This window comes from Pezoporus flaviventris, unplaced genomic scaffold (assembly GCF_033815535.1).
Source record: "Pezoporus flaviventris isolate CSIRO_AGI_PZ_B2104156 unplaced genomic scaffold, CSIRO_AGI_Pfla_v1 ptg000066l, whole genome shotgun sequence".
NCBI lineage: Eukaryota > Metazoa > Chordata > Aves > Psittaciformes > Psittacidae > Pezoporus > Pezoporus flaviventris.
This window is the reverse complement of record NW_026892614.1, coordinates 1,533,039-1,548,785: the sequence shown is the minus strand read 5'-3', so window position 1 is coordinate 1,548,785 and position 15,747 is coordinate 1,533,039. Positions and strand designations below refer to the sequence as shown.

The 15,747-nt window shown below is 42.5% G+C and overlaps 1 protein-coding gene across 1 annotated transcript; it reads right to left on the bottom strand.

Moving 5' to 3' along the window:
• Positions 1-913: 913 nt before the first annotated feature.
• LOC133278638 (uncharacterized) lies at positions 914-2,169 on the bottom strand. Its single transcript, XM_061471705.1, is given in 3 exon segments — positions 914-1,760; positions 1,762-1,916; positions 1,918-2,169. Coding segments are annotated over 3 exon segments (1,254 nt in total).
• Positions 2,170-15,747: the final 13,578 nt, after the last annotated feature.

The following is a 15,747-nucleotide window of genomic DNA, read 5'->3' as shown; positions in this document are numbered from 1 at the left end:
AACCAATGTACAACACAAATCACCACCGCTACTACCAACTACAACGATAAGAGAAAATAACAAGGGAAGAGTATAGTCTTCAGATAGTCATATAGTCTGAGTCTTATGTTCATCTTTGACAAATTTCCACATTTGATTGCTTGGTATTATGACTTGCCCATCCTTTATGATGAACCCATCCCTGAGATGGAATTTGTCCCCTTTTTTCTTGAATCAGTTTCTGATCTGAATATGAATATTAGACTTCTGTTCGATTCACAATTTTTCCTTTAGGAACTAACGCCATCACCAAGGGCCCTTGTGTTTGTTCTGCTGCCTGGCCTTAAAATCAGCCAATCTGTTACCTCTTTCTGGGTCAGTATCACCCTTAAGATGCCCTCGACAATGTGTAATGGCAACTTGCACAGGTAATTTTACAGTCTTTACTGCACAGAGAATCTCCTCTGCATATTTAATTTGTTTTCCTTGTGATGTTAACATGCCTCGTTCTTTCCAAATTGCCCCATAGGCATGAACAACTCCAAAAGCATACTTAGAATCTATCCATATGTTAATTTTCTTCCCTTTTGTCAATTCCAGCACCCTTATAAGGCAATGAGTTCAGTCTTTTGAGCAGATGCTCCTACAGGTAGAGGATTTGATTCAATTACCTCTGTAGTGGTGATAATTGCATATCCTGACTTATGAATTCCTTGACAGACAAAACTGCTTCCATCAGTATACCAGGAATCTTGTGCTTCTTCCAGAGGCTCTTCTTTTAAGTCAGGTCTGCTTGAGTAAACAGCTTCTATAGTCTCAATACAGTCATGTTCCAGTGGTTCCCTAGCTTTTCCTTCAAGACAGGAAGCTGGATTTACAACATTAGTGGTCTGAATTTCCATATCATCTGACTTGACCAAGATTGCCCAACATTTTAGGAATCTAGAAAGGATAGCCAATGAGTACCTTTCTGCTCGAGCACCGCTGACACAGCATGTGATACCAGCACTGATATCTTCTGACCCGAAGTAAACTTAAGGGCTTCTTCCATATTCAGTACCACAGCAGTCACTGCTCGTAGGCATCTTGGCCAACTTTTACTGACCTCATCCAGTTGTTTACAGAAATAGGCCACAGCTTTCTTATAGGGCCTCAATTGTTGCGCTAGGACTCCAAGAGCTATTCCCTGTTTCTCATGTGAAAAGAGCCAAAATGGCTTTGTCACATCAGGCAACCCTAGGGCAAGAGCTCTCATGAGTTCTTTCTTGAGGGTTTCAAAAGTGATTTCTGATTTACCTGTCGATATCATTTGCATATTGTTGGTTTTTAAAAGTTCATACAATGGTTTAACTATGATGCCATAATTGTAAATCCATAATCTGCACCAACGTGTCATTCTAAGGAAAGTGCTGAGTTCTTTCACCGTTTGAGGAAGAGGAGTTTGGCAGATGGCTTCCTTGCGCTCAGTCCCCAACACTCGTCCTCCGAAGACTTCATATCTCAGGTAGATCACCTGCTTCTGTACTAGTTGTGCTTTCTGTTGAGAGACTCGATATCCATTTAGTCCAAGAAAATGCAATAAACTTATTGTCTGTTGAATACACTCAGTCACAGTTTCAGTTGCAATTAACAAGTCATTCATGTACTGCAATAGAACTCCATTTCCTTCCAGAGGTTTCCACATTTCCAATTCTCGAGGTAGTTGATTTCCAAAAATTGTTGGGCTGTTTTTAAACCTTTGAGGCAACACTGTCCAGGTCAATTTTGTTTTTCTCCCAGTTGGGTTTTTCCCACTCAAAAGCAAATATTTTCTGACTGACTTGAGCCAGGGGGAGGCAGAAGAATGCATCTTTTAGATCCAGTACCGTGAACCAGACCTGGGCATCTTTAAGTTTCGTGAGCTGTGTATACGGATTGTCTACCACTGGATGTAAGTAAGTCTTTAACTATTTTATTAACTGTCCTCAAATCCTGTACTTGACAGTAAGTACCATCTAGCTTTTTCACTGGTAATAGAGGGGTATTATAATCAGATTTGCATTCAACTAATAATCCAGTTTTTATTAATTTATCCTCTATTCCTTTTTGATCTTTTAATTTTAAGGGGTATTGTCTTTTATTTCCTGGACTCACTCCCTCTTTAAGCTCAATTATTATTGGAATTGCATTTTTCACATATTGGAATTGCATTTAATTCTGAAGCCCATACCCCTGGATATACTTGATTAAAAATCTCTTCCACATCTCTAATATCTCAGATTTCTGGGATATTTCTGAGTCTATCATAACTACACTTAAAATTTCAATAAACTGTTCTTCTCTTACTTTTAATTCTATATTTCCTCATTTAAATTCAATGGTTGCCTCTAATTGTTCCAATAAATCTTGTCCCAACAGGGATTTGGGAGAATTTGGTAGATATAAAAATCCGTGTATTCCAATTTGTTTTCCCAATTTATATTCAAGGGGTTTAGAGAAAAATACCTCTTTCTGCTGGCCAGTAGCTCCTATTATATTTACAAAGTCATTACTTATGGGCACGAGCATTTGGTTTAGAATGAAGAAGGATGCTCCCGTATCGATTAAAAAATCAACTTCCTTCTCACGTTCCCCTTGCTTTATTTTAACCAGTGGATCTGCTAGGGTAGATGCACCAGGTCCTCGTCAATCTGTAGCAGCTATTATGGCAGAGGAGCTTTTCTATAATTCAGGGCATTCACATTTCCAATGTCCATCCTTCTCACAATAAGCACATTGGCTGATCCTCAGTTCATTCCATATTTTCCCCCTTCCTCTCATAGGTCTACCTTTGCCACATCCTGGTAACAGTCTCCTGTTTCTACTTTGCTCTAAAGAGGCCACCGTTGCAGTTGCTGTGACTCTAGTCAACCTTCTCTTCTCCATCTCTATTCCTATACATGCTCCAAGCCTCTTCTAAGAACTTTGACAAGTCTCTTATTTCCGGCTCTTTCAAATTCTGTAGTTTCTTTCTAATATCTGAGGCTGATTGCCCTAGAAATAATGAAACCAACTGCTATGTTCCAATATGTGAGGATGGGTCCAAAGTCTTATATTTCCTCATTGCACTTTGGAGATCATCTAAAAAATCAGTCAGGGGTTCACTTTACCTTTGTTTTACTACATAAAGTGCTGACCATTTTACTGCTTTGGGGATAGCATGTTCTAGTCCTAACTTAATCCAATCCTGGTAACGACTCAACATCTGATGTCCTCCTGCAGTATTAGGGGCCAGCTAGGTTTAGTCAATGGTACATGCTGATCCACATTTCCCTGTAAAGCTCCTGTAATCTGAGCTTGGACGTGAGTTCTAGCAGTTTTCAATATCAACTGTTTTTTAGTTTCAGTCATTTCTCCAAGCATTAAATCAACATCAGACCAGTCAGGATCCCGATTTCTAAAACTTAACTCAAACCTCTTAGCCACTTTATCAGGATCTTCCCGATACCCTTTAGCCATTTCTTTACAGTTATCCATATCTCCAGTTCTGAAAGGAACTTGAACTCTAACTGGATCCCCTTCAGGTCCCATAATTTGCCTAAGGGGTGCTACAATTTGAAGTATCACAGTATCACAGTATGTTAGAGATTGGAAGGGACCTCAAAAGATCATCTAGTCCAATCCCCCTGCCGGAGCAGGAACACCTAGATAATGTTACACAGGAATGTGTCCAGGCGGGTTTTGAATGTCTCCAGGGAAGGAGACTCCACAACCTCCCTGGGCAGCCTGTTCCAGTGTTCCGTCACCCTCACTGAGAAGAAGTTTCTCCTCAAGTTTAAGTGGAACCTCTTGTGTTCCAGTTTGTACCCATTACCCCTTGTCCTGTCATTGTTTGCCACTGAGTAAAGCCTGGCTTCATCCTCGTGACACTCCCCCTTTATATATTTATAGACACTTATAAGGTCACCCCTCAGTCTCTTCTTCTCCAAACTATAGAGACCCAGCTCCCTCAGTCTTTCCTCATAAGGGAGATGCTCCACTCCCTTAATCATCTTTGTTGCCCTGCGCTGGACTCTCTCCAGCAGCTCCCTGTCCTTCTTGAACTGAGGGGCCCAGAACTGGACACAATATTCCAGATGGGGTCTCACCAGGGCAGAGTAGAGGGGAAAGAGGACCTCTCTCGACCTACTAACCACCGCCCTTCTAATACACCCCAGGATGCCGTTGGCCTTCTTAGCCACAAGGGCACAGTGTTGGCTCATGGTCATCCTGTCGTCCACTAGGACCCCCAGGTCCCTCTCCCCTACACTGCTCTCTAACAGGTCATTTCCCAACCTGTACTGGAACCTGGGGTTGTTCCTGCCCAGATGCAGGACTCTACACTTTCCCTTGTTATAGTTCATCAAGTTATTCCCTGCCCAACTCTCCAGCCTGTCCAGGTCTCGCTGGATGGCAGCACAGCTTTCTGGTGTGTCAGCCACTCCTCCCAGCTTAGTGTCATCAGCAAACTTGCTGATAGTACACTCAATTCCCTCATCTAAATCGTTGATGAATATATTAAATAATACTGGTCCCAGTACTGACCCTTAAGGCACTCCACTAGTTACAGGCCTCCAACTAGACCCAGCCCCAGAGACTACAACTCTCTGGCTTCTCTCCTTCAGCCAGTTCACAGTCCACCTCACTACCTGATCATCCAGACCACACTTCCTCATTTTAGCCGTGAGGATGCTGTGGGAGACTGTGTCAAATGCTTTGCTGAGGTCAAGGTAGACCACATCCACCGCTCTGCCATCATCCATCCACCGTGTTATTTCCTCATAAAAGGCTAAGAGATTGGTCAAACATGATTTCCCCTTGGTGAAGCCATGTTGACTGCCCCTCATAACCTTCTTATCCTTGATATGCCTTAAGATGGTACCAAGGATAAGGTGTTCCATCACTTTCCCAGGGATGGAGGTGAGGCTGACCGGTCTGTAGTTACCCGGGTCCTCCTTCTTGCCCTTTTTGAAGACTGGAGTGACATTTGCTTTCCTCCAGTCCTCAGGCACCTCTCCCGTTTCCCAAGACTTGGTAAAGATGATGGAGAGTGGTCTAGCAATGACTTCCGCCAGTTCCCTCAGCACCCGCGGGTGCATCCCATCTGGACCCATGGATTTATGGATGTCCAGATTGCTCAACTGGTCTCTAACCCATTCCTCATCGACTAAGGCAAACCGCTTCGTCGACCTGACTTCATCTGAGGTCTCAGGGGTACAGGGCTCTTCAGGACTGCCCGCAGCAGAGTAGACAGAGACAAAGAAGGCATTCAGTAACTCTGCCATCTCTGTATCTTCTGTCACCAGGGCACCCATCCCGTTCATCAGTGGGCCTACATTGCCCCTGGTGTTAGTTTTGTCTGCCATGTATTTGAAAAAGCTCTTTTTGCTGTCCTTGACCCTTCTCGCCAGGTTTAATTCTAAGGAGGCCTTAGTCATCCTAGCTGCCTTCCTACATCCTCTAGCAGCAGCCTTATATTCCTCCCAAGTGGCCAGCCCCTCCTTCCATGACCTGTAAACTCTCCTCTTCCACTTGAGCATACCCAGCAATTCCCTATTTAGCCACGCAGGTCTCCTGGCCCTCTTCCTTGACTTCCTACGTGTTGGGATGCTCCGATCTTGAGCTCGGAAAAAGCAATCCTTGAATGCCAACCAACTATCTTGGGCCCCTTTACCTTCAAACAGCCTTGCCCATGGGATTTCCCTTAGCAATTGCTTGAAAAGGCCAAAGTTTGCCCTGCTAAAGTCCAGGGTTGCAATTCTACTTGCTATTCTACTAGTCCTACCACACAAGATCCTGAACTCCACCATCTCGTGGTCGCTGCAACCAAGGCAGCCCTCAACCCTTACTGCTTTGACCAGATCCTCCTTGTTAGTGAGGATGAGATCCAGCAGCGCTCCTCTCCTGGTTGGCTCATCCACCATTTGCAGGAGGAAGTTATCATCCATACACTGGAGGAACCTCCTGGACTGTGGCTGGGTTGCCGAGTGGTCCTTCCAGCAAACATCAGGGAAGTTAAAATCCCCCACGATGACCACGGCCTGTGACTGAGGCCGCTCTCAGCTGCCTGTAGAAGGCCTCGTCAACTTCCTCACCCTGATCTGGTGGTCTGTAACAGACACCTACAACAGTATCCCCTACAACAGTATAGTACTGTTGAGAGTACAGTATAGTACTTTGAGAGTTTTTCTCCTAGTTCATGCTGTTATAGTAGTATCTCCCCCAGAGGCTCTCACTTCCCGTTCACTTTCGCTGCTACTGTCTGTTTGAGAGTTTCCTGCTTCTGCCTGTGGATTTTTCAAAATGGGAGCCCTTAACTCCTCTGGTTCCAGCATAGGATCCTGTTTTTCATTTTTGGTCTTTGTAGCTTTAAGACAACGCTGTCCAATACTACAGGCAGAACAGCATCACTTTAATTTCCCTTCTACTTTCTTTTGACCTTTTTCCAGTGATAATACCAGAGGATCCTGCAGGGCAACATTAATTCCACATTCTTTTTTTGCCACTCAGGATGGTTCTGTACAGTGAAAAACATATCTGCATACATAATTTCATTCCATTTTCCTTTTTGTCTCAAGAATAACATTAACTGTAACAAAGTAGTGTAATTTAAAGTTCCATTAACTGGCCACTTTTCTTCGCCCTCTAATTTATAGAGGGGCCACCACTGGTTACAATATTTAATTAAGGTCTTTATATTCATGTTCCCACTGGGCGGTCCTCCTATCTTTTTCCAGTGAGCTAGAATACAACCAAGAGGACTTTTCTTCAAAACTTCACTACTCTGTGATCCACCCATCTTAAATTTTCACTTTTTTATCTTTGAGGAGTTCTTTTTCCTGCCTTCGAGAAAGTCTACTCTGCCCCAAAGCACAATATAGGCAGGGATCAATCACACCTAACAAACTGGAAGGTGCCCCACATCTTTTATAAATCAGATCATCAGTTTGGTATAAGAATAATGTCTCTGATGACAAATATATCCCACAGTTATTACAAATAGCCGACAAACATAAAAAACAATGCCTACATTTAGGACAAGGATAATCATTCATAGCCACCGGAAAGCCCTGTACTTTTTCAAAATATTTTTGAGTCTCCTTATCACCTGCAGATTCTCCTCCCATGTAAAATCAATAACTTAACACTTTCCTAACGAAGTCCCTTGTGAGACACTGTTTACACAAGACAAGGCTGGCAACACACAAACCTCGTAGTTATACAAACCACAATTATTATTATAATCACAATGCCCACAATCACTATTGCATAAAACTCAGTTTCTATAGGCAAACCTTATCCAAGTATCAATGTCAGGAATTTCACCTGTGATACGGTGCCCTGCATAGGACATCTCCCATGTCTCATGGGAACCCTTTACCAAGACCGGTCAACCAAGCCAAGATGTTTAACAAATGCCCCAAAGCCAGCGTGGTGACTGTCCTTGTCTGCTCCTGCAGTGAGCCGTATGAAGCAAGGAACCCCCCTGGGAAATCCCAGGGTTACCTGGGAGTCCCTGCTTTCAGCAGATCCTGCAGCTGAGCAGAGAGTGTCCCACCTGCTTTGCCAAATCTGATGCTGAGAAAAGCATCATAAAGAAACTCAATAGTCAATGTAACTATTAAATAGGTATTTGTTTATTCAGTGCTGGGCACATGGGGGATCGCTCCTCCTAACACGCGTGCTCACTGTCCAGGTTGTCAAAAATTTATGTTAGTAGATATACATATTCATAAGATTTCTGAGAAGAGGAAGGGTCCTTCTTGGAACTCTGCCACTCCTCCTTGAGCATGCATCTGTCCCCTGGTGGTGGTTGACAGTGATCGTGAAGATGAAGGCTCAAATTCTTCCTCTAGGTTGAACTTTTTCACCCTTTCTCTTGGAGTATGTGCAGTACTTTCATGGCAGTTTCCCAAACCACCGAAGTAGTCCTAACCAGTATACATCTTTATCTTTTGCACACAAGCAGTCCCTATTGGCTTAGGCTTAGACAGACAGTAACAAAGATACTTAATTAACTAACTGACCTTACAATTTTTATGCTAACTTTTTCTTAAAGCTTGTGAATTTCTATTATCAGAATGATGTTTAAAATAGAAAAGAAAAAAGCCTTCTATAAAACATATATAGGAAAGAAAAGATGCAAAGATACTAAAAAGTATATACAATTAAGTTTCATTTAAGATCAGGGAATAGACACATCTGGACTACAATTTGACATTTTAACTGCATTAAAGTCAGATTATACGAAGCACAGTAAGATAGCCATGCTGAAACATTATGGACTAAACATAGCATTTAATATTTATACTAAAGATATACTATAAAAAACATTACAGGTGAGATTTAGGGTTTGTAACTACAAGCAAGACCTAAACCCAGAACATCAAGCATGTGCTTGCTAGAAGGAAATTTGGGGAGGCAGAGTACATATCAAGATTCACAACAAAATTTCATAGAATCATATAATACTTTAATGGCTGATTTTCTTGAGTGTTCTCAGAACTGTCACTTATGTGTCAGCCTTCTATTTACATCTCCAGAGAATGGCTTAAATATTTGCAGGTGATGTTTTGGTGTTGTATGGAAGGTACCAATACATCTAAGGATGATGAAGGGCTTGCTGACTAGGTTTAAAGGGTAAGTGTTGGTCTGGAAAGACATTTGCTTCTTGTCTTACGCTGGATTGCAAGTGGTAGCTGCTTGGGACAATGTGCTATTGCATTCTGGAGGACCACTGCTCAAGCCATTGCTTCTGCCACAGGGTGCAGAGCTGCAGTCTGAGGCTTCGGAAGTGCTGATATCCATCTGGGCATCTCACAGTAGGTTGTGTGATCACCATTCTGTGCAGAATTGCACCATTGGTAAAATGGAACTTTAAAAGAGTGGAAGAGTCCCTCTGTGGTATTCCTCTGACTGCTAGTAAGCCCTTGTGATGGCATAGTTCTTCCACATAATTTTTCTTGGCTTGCTGGTTGATACTTGTTGGCTGCCGCAGAAAAAATATGGACTCAGTCAGAGATCAATATGATCAGACAAAAGGCATTTATTACAAAGCCTTAACTCCTTATATACTATTGCTTACATGCACTTACAGTGATTTGGCATATTATGATTGGATACATGCCTTGAAGACCCTTAGTGACTAACATATAATTGGTTAAGCACAGGTGTGAGAACTTGACCTCGAAAGCTTGCCAACAGTCCACAGTTCTCATTAACTCAGTGAATTCCAGCTTCTTCTTATCTTGCTTGCTTAAGCTTCCTCGGGCCTCTCATGGTCTTGCTGTATCTTTTGGGATTATTCAGAGTTCATGTACCAATTATCCATTCTCCTGTGAGAACACTGTCTCCACATCTCCCCCTTTTAGTTATATATATCTTCTGGATGACCCTACTTGAGCAGGGGATTTGGGCTAGATTAAATCTCCAACATATGCCAACTACAGGCTGCTGGGCCTGCCCTTTTTTCTCCTGTATGGCTCTCTGGTAACAGGGGAGGCCATCCTTCACATCAAGGTCTGGCATGGCATGTGTCCCCACCGCTCCACGCCTGCTGGGTTGCAGCCAACAGCGGAGCTAAAGGTTCTTCTTGGTGGCAAACACAGAGGCCAGCCCAGTCTTGCCCTTGACTGTGGTAGCAGGCATTTGGCCAGCCTCAGTTCTTGCACCTTGTTGTCAATGCACAGTTTCACCTGCTTCATCCAGTAACAAGTCGCTACTATAGCAAAGCACACACAGATTTACTTTAGCAGAGTAACTATTACAGGGTGCAGCAGCATGTTGAAGATGCTGATGGCAGCAAGGGACTAGCCAAAGAAATTTCTTACCAGTGGAGTTCTCCCACCCTCTTAATTTGTTCCATCACCTGCTTTATAACACTACCATTGTATTAGAATCTTTCTGGCTTTTGCCTTAGCATTTTCTAGCAGCTGCTGCAAATTTGCATGCTCTAACATCTCTTTTACAAGTGACAAATCCATACAATATAAGGTGTAGTTTCTTATTAGCAACTGGCTAGTAAATACAGGTGGTTTTATACACAAAATCACAGCCTCTAATAATTTACAAGCACACATATTCAGGATGTTACTTTTCAGTTGCCCCCAAGTGATGTTTTGCAATCATTCGTTTTTCTCTTCCTCTGTCTCATTCTGCTTGGGGTATTCATGGTCAGCTGCTCGTTTGGCTTCAAAATCAGCCAAATTATTTCCAATTTCCTGATCAGAGTCGCCTTGTTGATGTCCTTTACAGTACATAACAGGTACTCCTTCAGGTAGCTGAACAGCTTCCAGTAACTGTAAAATTTCTGTAGTATGTTTAATCTGTTTCCCTTGTGGGTTCAAAAGTCCTCATTCTTTCCAGATAGCACCATGTGCATGGACCACACCAAATATGTATTTAGAATCAGTCCAAATATTTACCCTTTTATCTTTAGCCAATTCCAGGGCTCTTGTGAACTCTATTATTTCTGCCTTCTGGGCAGAGGTGTTCTCAGGTAAAGGTTTAGCTTCTATTACCTGTGAAACAGTGGTAATGGCGTATCCTGCCTTTTGTTCACCATTATTCATGAAGCTACTACCATCAGTAAAACAAGAATCGGCATCTTCCAGAGGTTTTTCTTTCAGGTCTGGTCAGCTTGAATATACAGTCTCTATGGTGGTCAAGCAGTCGTGTGTTAGTGGTTCTGTAGACTGTTCCTGCAAAAAGGATTCTGGATTCACAACATTAGTGATCATAATTTCTATGTCATCTTGTTCCACAAGGATGGCCTGGTATTTTAAGAAACAGGAAGGAGATAACCAGTGGGCTCCTTTCTGTTCCAGGACTGCTGATACCACATGGGACACTAGCACAGTAATCTTTTGTGAGCCTCTTCAATTTTCATGACGACTGCTGCCACAGCCCTTAGGCATCCGGGCCATCCTTTGCTCGCTTCATCCAGCTGTTTTGAAAAATACGCCACTGCCCTTCTGTATGGTCCTAGTTTCTGAGCAAGGACCCCAAGGCTATTCCTTGTTTTTCATAGGAATATAGACAAAACGGTTTAGTCACATCTGGAAGTCCCAGAGCTGGAGGTCTCATTAACTCTATCTTTACATTTCTAAAAGCCTCCTCTGCTCTATCAGTCCAGTCTAAAGAGGGAGGGTTTCCCTTCAACAGTTCATATAGTGTTCTTACCAGAACACCATAACTATGGATCCAAAGTCTGCACCATCCAGTCATTCCCAGGAATTTCCGGAGCTCCTTGACAGTCAACGGTTGTGGAGTCTGACAAATGGCTTCTTTTCTAGCAGTTCCAAGTTCTCTCTGTCCTCCTGTTATTCCACATCCTAGGTAGGAAACTCGAGTTTGGATTAGTTTGGATACCCAATAACCATTCAGTCAAAGAAAATTTAATAATTCCACTGTCCACTGGACACATTTTTCCTTTGTTTCTGTAGCAATTAATAGGTCATCCACATATTGTAACAGAGTCCCCATCTGAGCAGGTGGCTTTCATGATTCTAATTCTCATGCTAACTGATTTCCAGAAATTGCTGGACTGTTTTTAAACCCCTGTGGTAACACTGTTAGTTGAGTTAGGTAACAAGTTAGTTGAGTTTTTTTTCCTGTGTCAGGATTTTCCCATTCAAAAGCAAATAAATTTTGGCTTTCTTTTGGCCTATGGTAAGCAAAAGGAAGTCTCCTTTAAATCCAGGAGGGCAAACTATTTCTGATTATTGTTCAATTTAGTCAATAAATCATATGAATTAGCTACTACTGGACAAATACCCTCTGTGATTTTGTTGATTGCTCTGAGATCTTGAACCAATCTGCAACTTTTCCCATCATGTTTCTTTACTGGCCAGATAGGAGTGTTATATTCCAATTCACATTCAATTAACAATCTGTATTTTAAAATTTATCAATGATTTTTTTGATTCCCTTTGACCTTCTAATTTTAAGGGATATTGTTTTATTTTAATTGGGCAGGGCCCCCCCCCCCCCCTTTTTATTTCCACTGTGACAGGCAAAGCATTTTTCATCTTACCTGGAACTTCAGATGCCGATACTCCCAGATATACTTGATTAAGGTTTTCTTCTATTTCAGGGAGGTCCTCCTTTTTGCTTTTCTGCTGAATTAAAGATAAACTCAAAACTGCAATTAATTGATGGTTTTTAACTCTAAATTCCATTTTGCTTTCTTTAGATGTTGTTTCTCGCCCTAATAGAAATTTTAGAGAATATGGCATGCATAAACATTTATGCATCCCAATTTGTACTTTAAAGGTTTCAGAAAGAATGCCTTTTTTTTTTTTTTCCTTTACTCCTTGGCTCTGGCATCCATCCTGGCCGTTCTGCCAGTGGAGCACCAGGAGCTGAATTGGAGGGCAGCTTTTTTTTTGAACATGGGTACCAAACTCTTATCAAATAATTTTTTTTTTTTTTTTCCCAAAGTCGCTCACCCTGCTTTACACGGCTACAAACCCCGGCCTGCTTGGCAGCAGCAACCATAAATACCTGCCGGCAACCGCACTTTTGCATTAACCCTTTCTTGCCCAAAATGTTAAACTGCTACCGGTTAAAAATTTTTACATGAACCCAACAACAAAAAATACAAAGAACACCATCTGCCCCCATCACACACACACACACACGTATGGGATCCCACAAGCACACTCCACACAACTACCATATTTGAAGCACAAAATCCAGACAACCATTACTCCCACTACAGTCCCACGTACAGAACGTGGCACAAGGACCCTGTGGAGACTAACAGCAAACCAGCTCCGAGAAGCATCATTGCAGTGCGAGGTGGCAGGCTCAACCTTAGCGGGCGTCCCCGCAGAGGCTCTGCCTCCCCCACATCGTATGAGGCTTGGGCTTTTATACTGACCAAAATGCACACTCATTCCGACACAGGTGGCCAGCCTGTGCTGGAAGAAGTGGCCAGCAATATCTATAAAGATCTCCAAAGGTTGATAGAAACCTGGACATACTTATATTTACCAACTTCTATTACATGATCATCACAGAGAGACTGTATCAAATGATTTGTATATGGGATCCCAAGTCCAGGGTCCGTCACAATCCACCCAATACCCCTGATAAGAGCATACGAGAGACCTTCCCACCGCAGGTCTTGATCCAGCACACACATCACTGGGAAAGCACACAATACACCTACATCCCCCACTGGTCTCACTTCTCCCTTTACAGCTGTGCATTTAACATGAGGATCTGGGGGATATAAATCAGGCTCTTTTTCCAGATGAATAGGCTCCAGGTCAAAAGGACCATCCAGGTCAGCATCAGAATTATCAGGCATCAGAACCTCAGGAGCAGCAACAGCAGTCTGATGAACATGCACAGGCTCCTTCTTGGGGTCCATAGAGCCTGAGTCAAAAGGATCATCTTAACCTTTGTCCTCAGTCTTTGCAGCCATGGTGGCAACCAGCTCAAGTTCGGGGGGGGGAGGGGGCAGTAGGGGATCGACAACTGGGCTCCATGGTATCACTTTCTGACTTTAACGTCTCTAAAATAGATCTCCAAATGACTAACAAATTTTTCACAGTGTCATTGCCTTTTGTAAGTGCATCCCACAATTTAACTCCTGCACCATTTCACAAAGAGACCTCAAATACAGTAGACTCATCAATCTCTGGATAACGCGTCTTCGACCATTTCAACATTAAATTTAAGCCTGTCTCTTTAAAGGTTACTCCCTTCACCTTAAGAAGGACTGAAAACATCCATAAAACAGAAGCTTCTTCCTTAGTGATTTTTTCCCAAGTCCCAGGCTCAAGGGTTTCATTAACCCCCTGGATCAGCTCTTTTTCTTTACTCCAGAGCAATAGTCTTTTTGACAGATTATCGTCATACTCTGTCCCTCTCACTGAGAGGATATGCTGGAAGAGCTTAAGGATGACCATTTCTTCTTTACTTAATTGATTCCCCATCCTAATCCTCTTCCAGACCCGTCGGCTGTTACCTTATTTGTGCAGTGTCTTCCGGGCTCACAAGGCTCCTTTCCAAGGCATCTACCTCCCAATCCTGGTCCTGCTGGATCGAACCCAGCCGATGTCCCTGCGGCTCCGTGTTTTCCACTTTCTTTGGTGCCACACGCTTCAATTCCTTCAGTTTCTATATGAAAAATATGGGGGGTGCCCCACGTTGGGCACCATTTGCCACAGAAATAATATGGACTCAGAGATCAATATGATCAGACAAAAGACATTTATTACAAAGCCTTAACTCCTTATATACTATTGCTTACATGCACTTACAGTGATTTGGCATATTATGATTGGATACGTGCCTTGAAGACCCTTAGTGACTAACATATAATTGGTTAAGCACAGGTGTGAGAACTTGACCTCGAAAGCTTGCCAACAGTCCACAGTTCTCATTATCTCAGTGAATTCCAGCTTCTTCTTATCTTGCTTGCTTAAGCTTCCTCAGGCCTCTCATGGCCTTGCTGTATCTTTTGGGATTATTCAGAGTTTATGTACCAATTATCCATTCTTCCGTGAGAACACTGTCTCCACAGTTGGCTACCTTTTCATTAGAGGAAGGGTACTAGAAAATGCTTGATCCATTCATGCCTAAGAACTGGACCAGTGCTCTCAGCATGTATCTTGAAGCAACTTTGATTACAAATGTGCATGACCTTTAGGATCTTTACAGGATCTTGAAAAATTGACAAAGTGAGCAAGAAATTTCAATCACTTGTGTAACAAGGAGAGGTAATCAGTATCTTCCTCTTTTCTGTTTCAGCACGGACACATGCTTGATTTAAGTAGCATAGTCTCATCATGCTAGTACTTTGCACGGTCAGTATCAGGTACAGGAGCAATTTTCTGGACTGCAGTGAAACCAATAAGAACTCCCTGCTGTGAGGTTTCAAGCAAGAATTATCTTAACAAACACTTTGCCAGTAAGTGGTGCATGCATACTTTCTGTCCTTTGTAAACCTTGTCATTTGTTACGGCATGCAGCATGGTGTAAAATACTGTATAGCATCACCTTCAGACTAGTGTATGTTTTGTGGCTGGCTGTGGCTAGATAAAGTAAGGAAGGCATGGAAAAAGGCAAGGAAAAGGGAACAGGTTAGATATAAAAGTCAGTAGAACTTTACTTTTGTCTTTTACATAAATTGGTCTAAAATGTCTTGTAGCATTGACACAAGGCAGGTACAGAGTACAGTGATGGTGATGTGTTAACAAGTGCGTATGCAAACATTATGTGTGAAGAATAGAGAATAATGAGAAAGTTTCCCATGAGATCTGCAAAGATACAAAAAGCCAGACAGGAGAGAGTTGGCTACTCTTAGTGAAAGCAGCTACAAACAAAACCATTGCATAAATTTATGGGAATAGCTGAGGGCATAACAGAAGATCAGTGCAAAAACCTAGGAGATAAAATCTGTGATGTAGCCACTGGTAAGACTGGGAAATGTTAGATGGGATGTGTATTTGAAAACTCAGTTTTGAGTTGAGTTGAACAAACCATAGCTGGCACACTGCGCTATGCAGGAGTCCGCAACTAGCAAAGAAGGCTAGCATCAAGTCAGGTGTAAGAACAAGCTGCTGTTGTGACCATCCTCTGAAGTAAGAAAGTATATGAGAAGAGATTTGTGACCTATACCTGTCTACATGTTTTATGCGCACTTCCCCAAAACGAAATACCAAAGCAGTTGCTGAAAGGCTGGCGTGAGATGTTACTGTAGCCTGTCAGCCACAGGCTAGCTTGCTACATTGCCCAGCAGTAATTCAGTCACAAGGT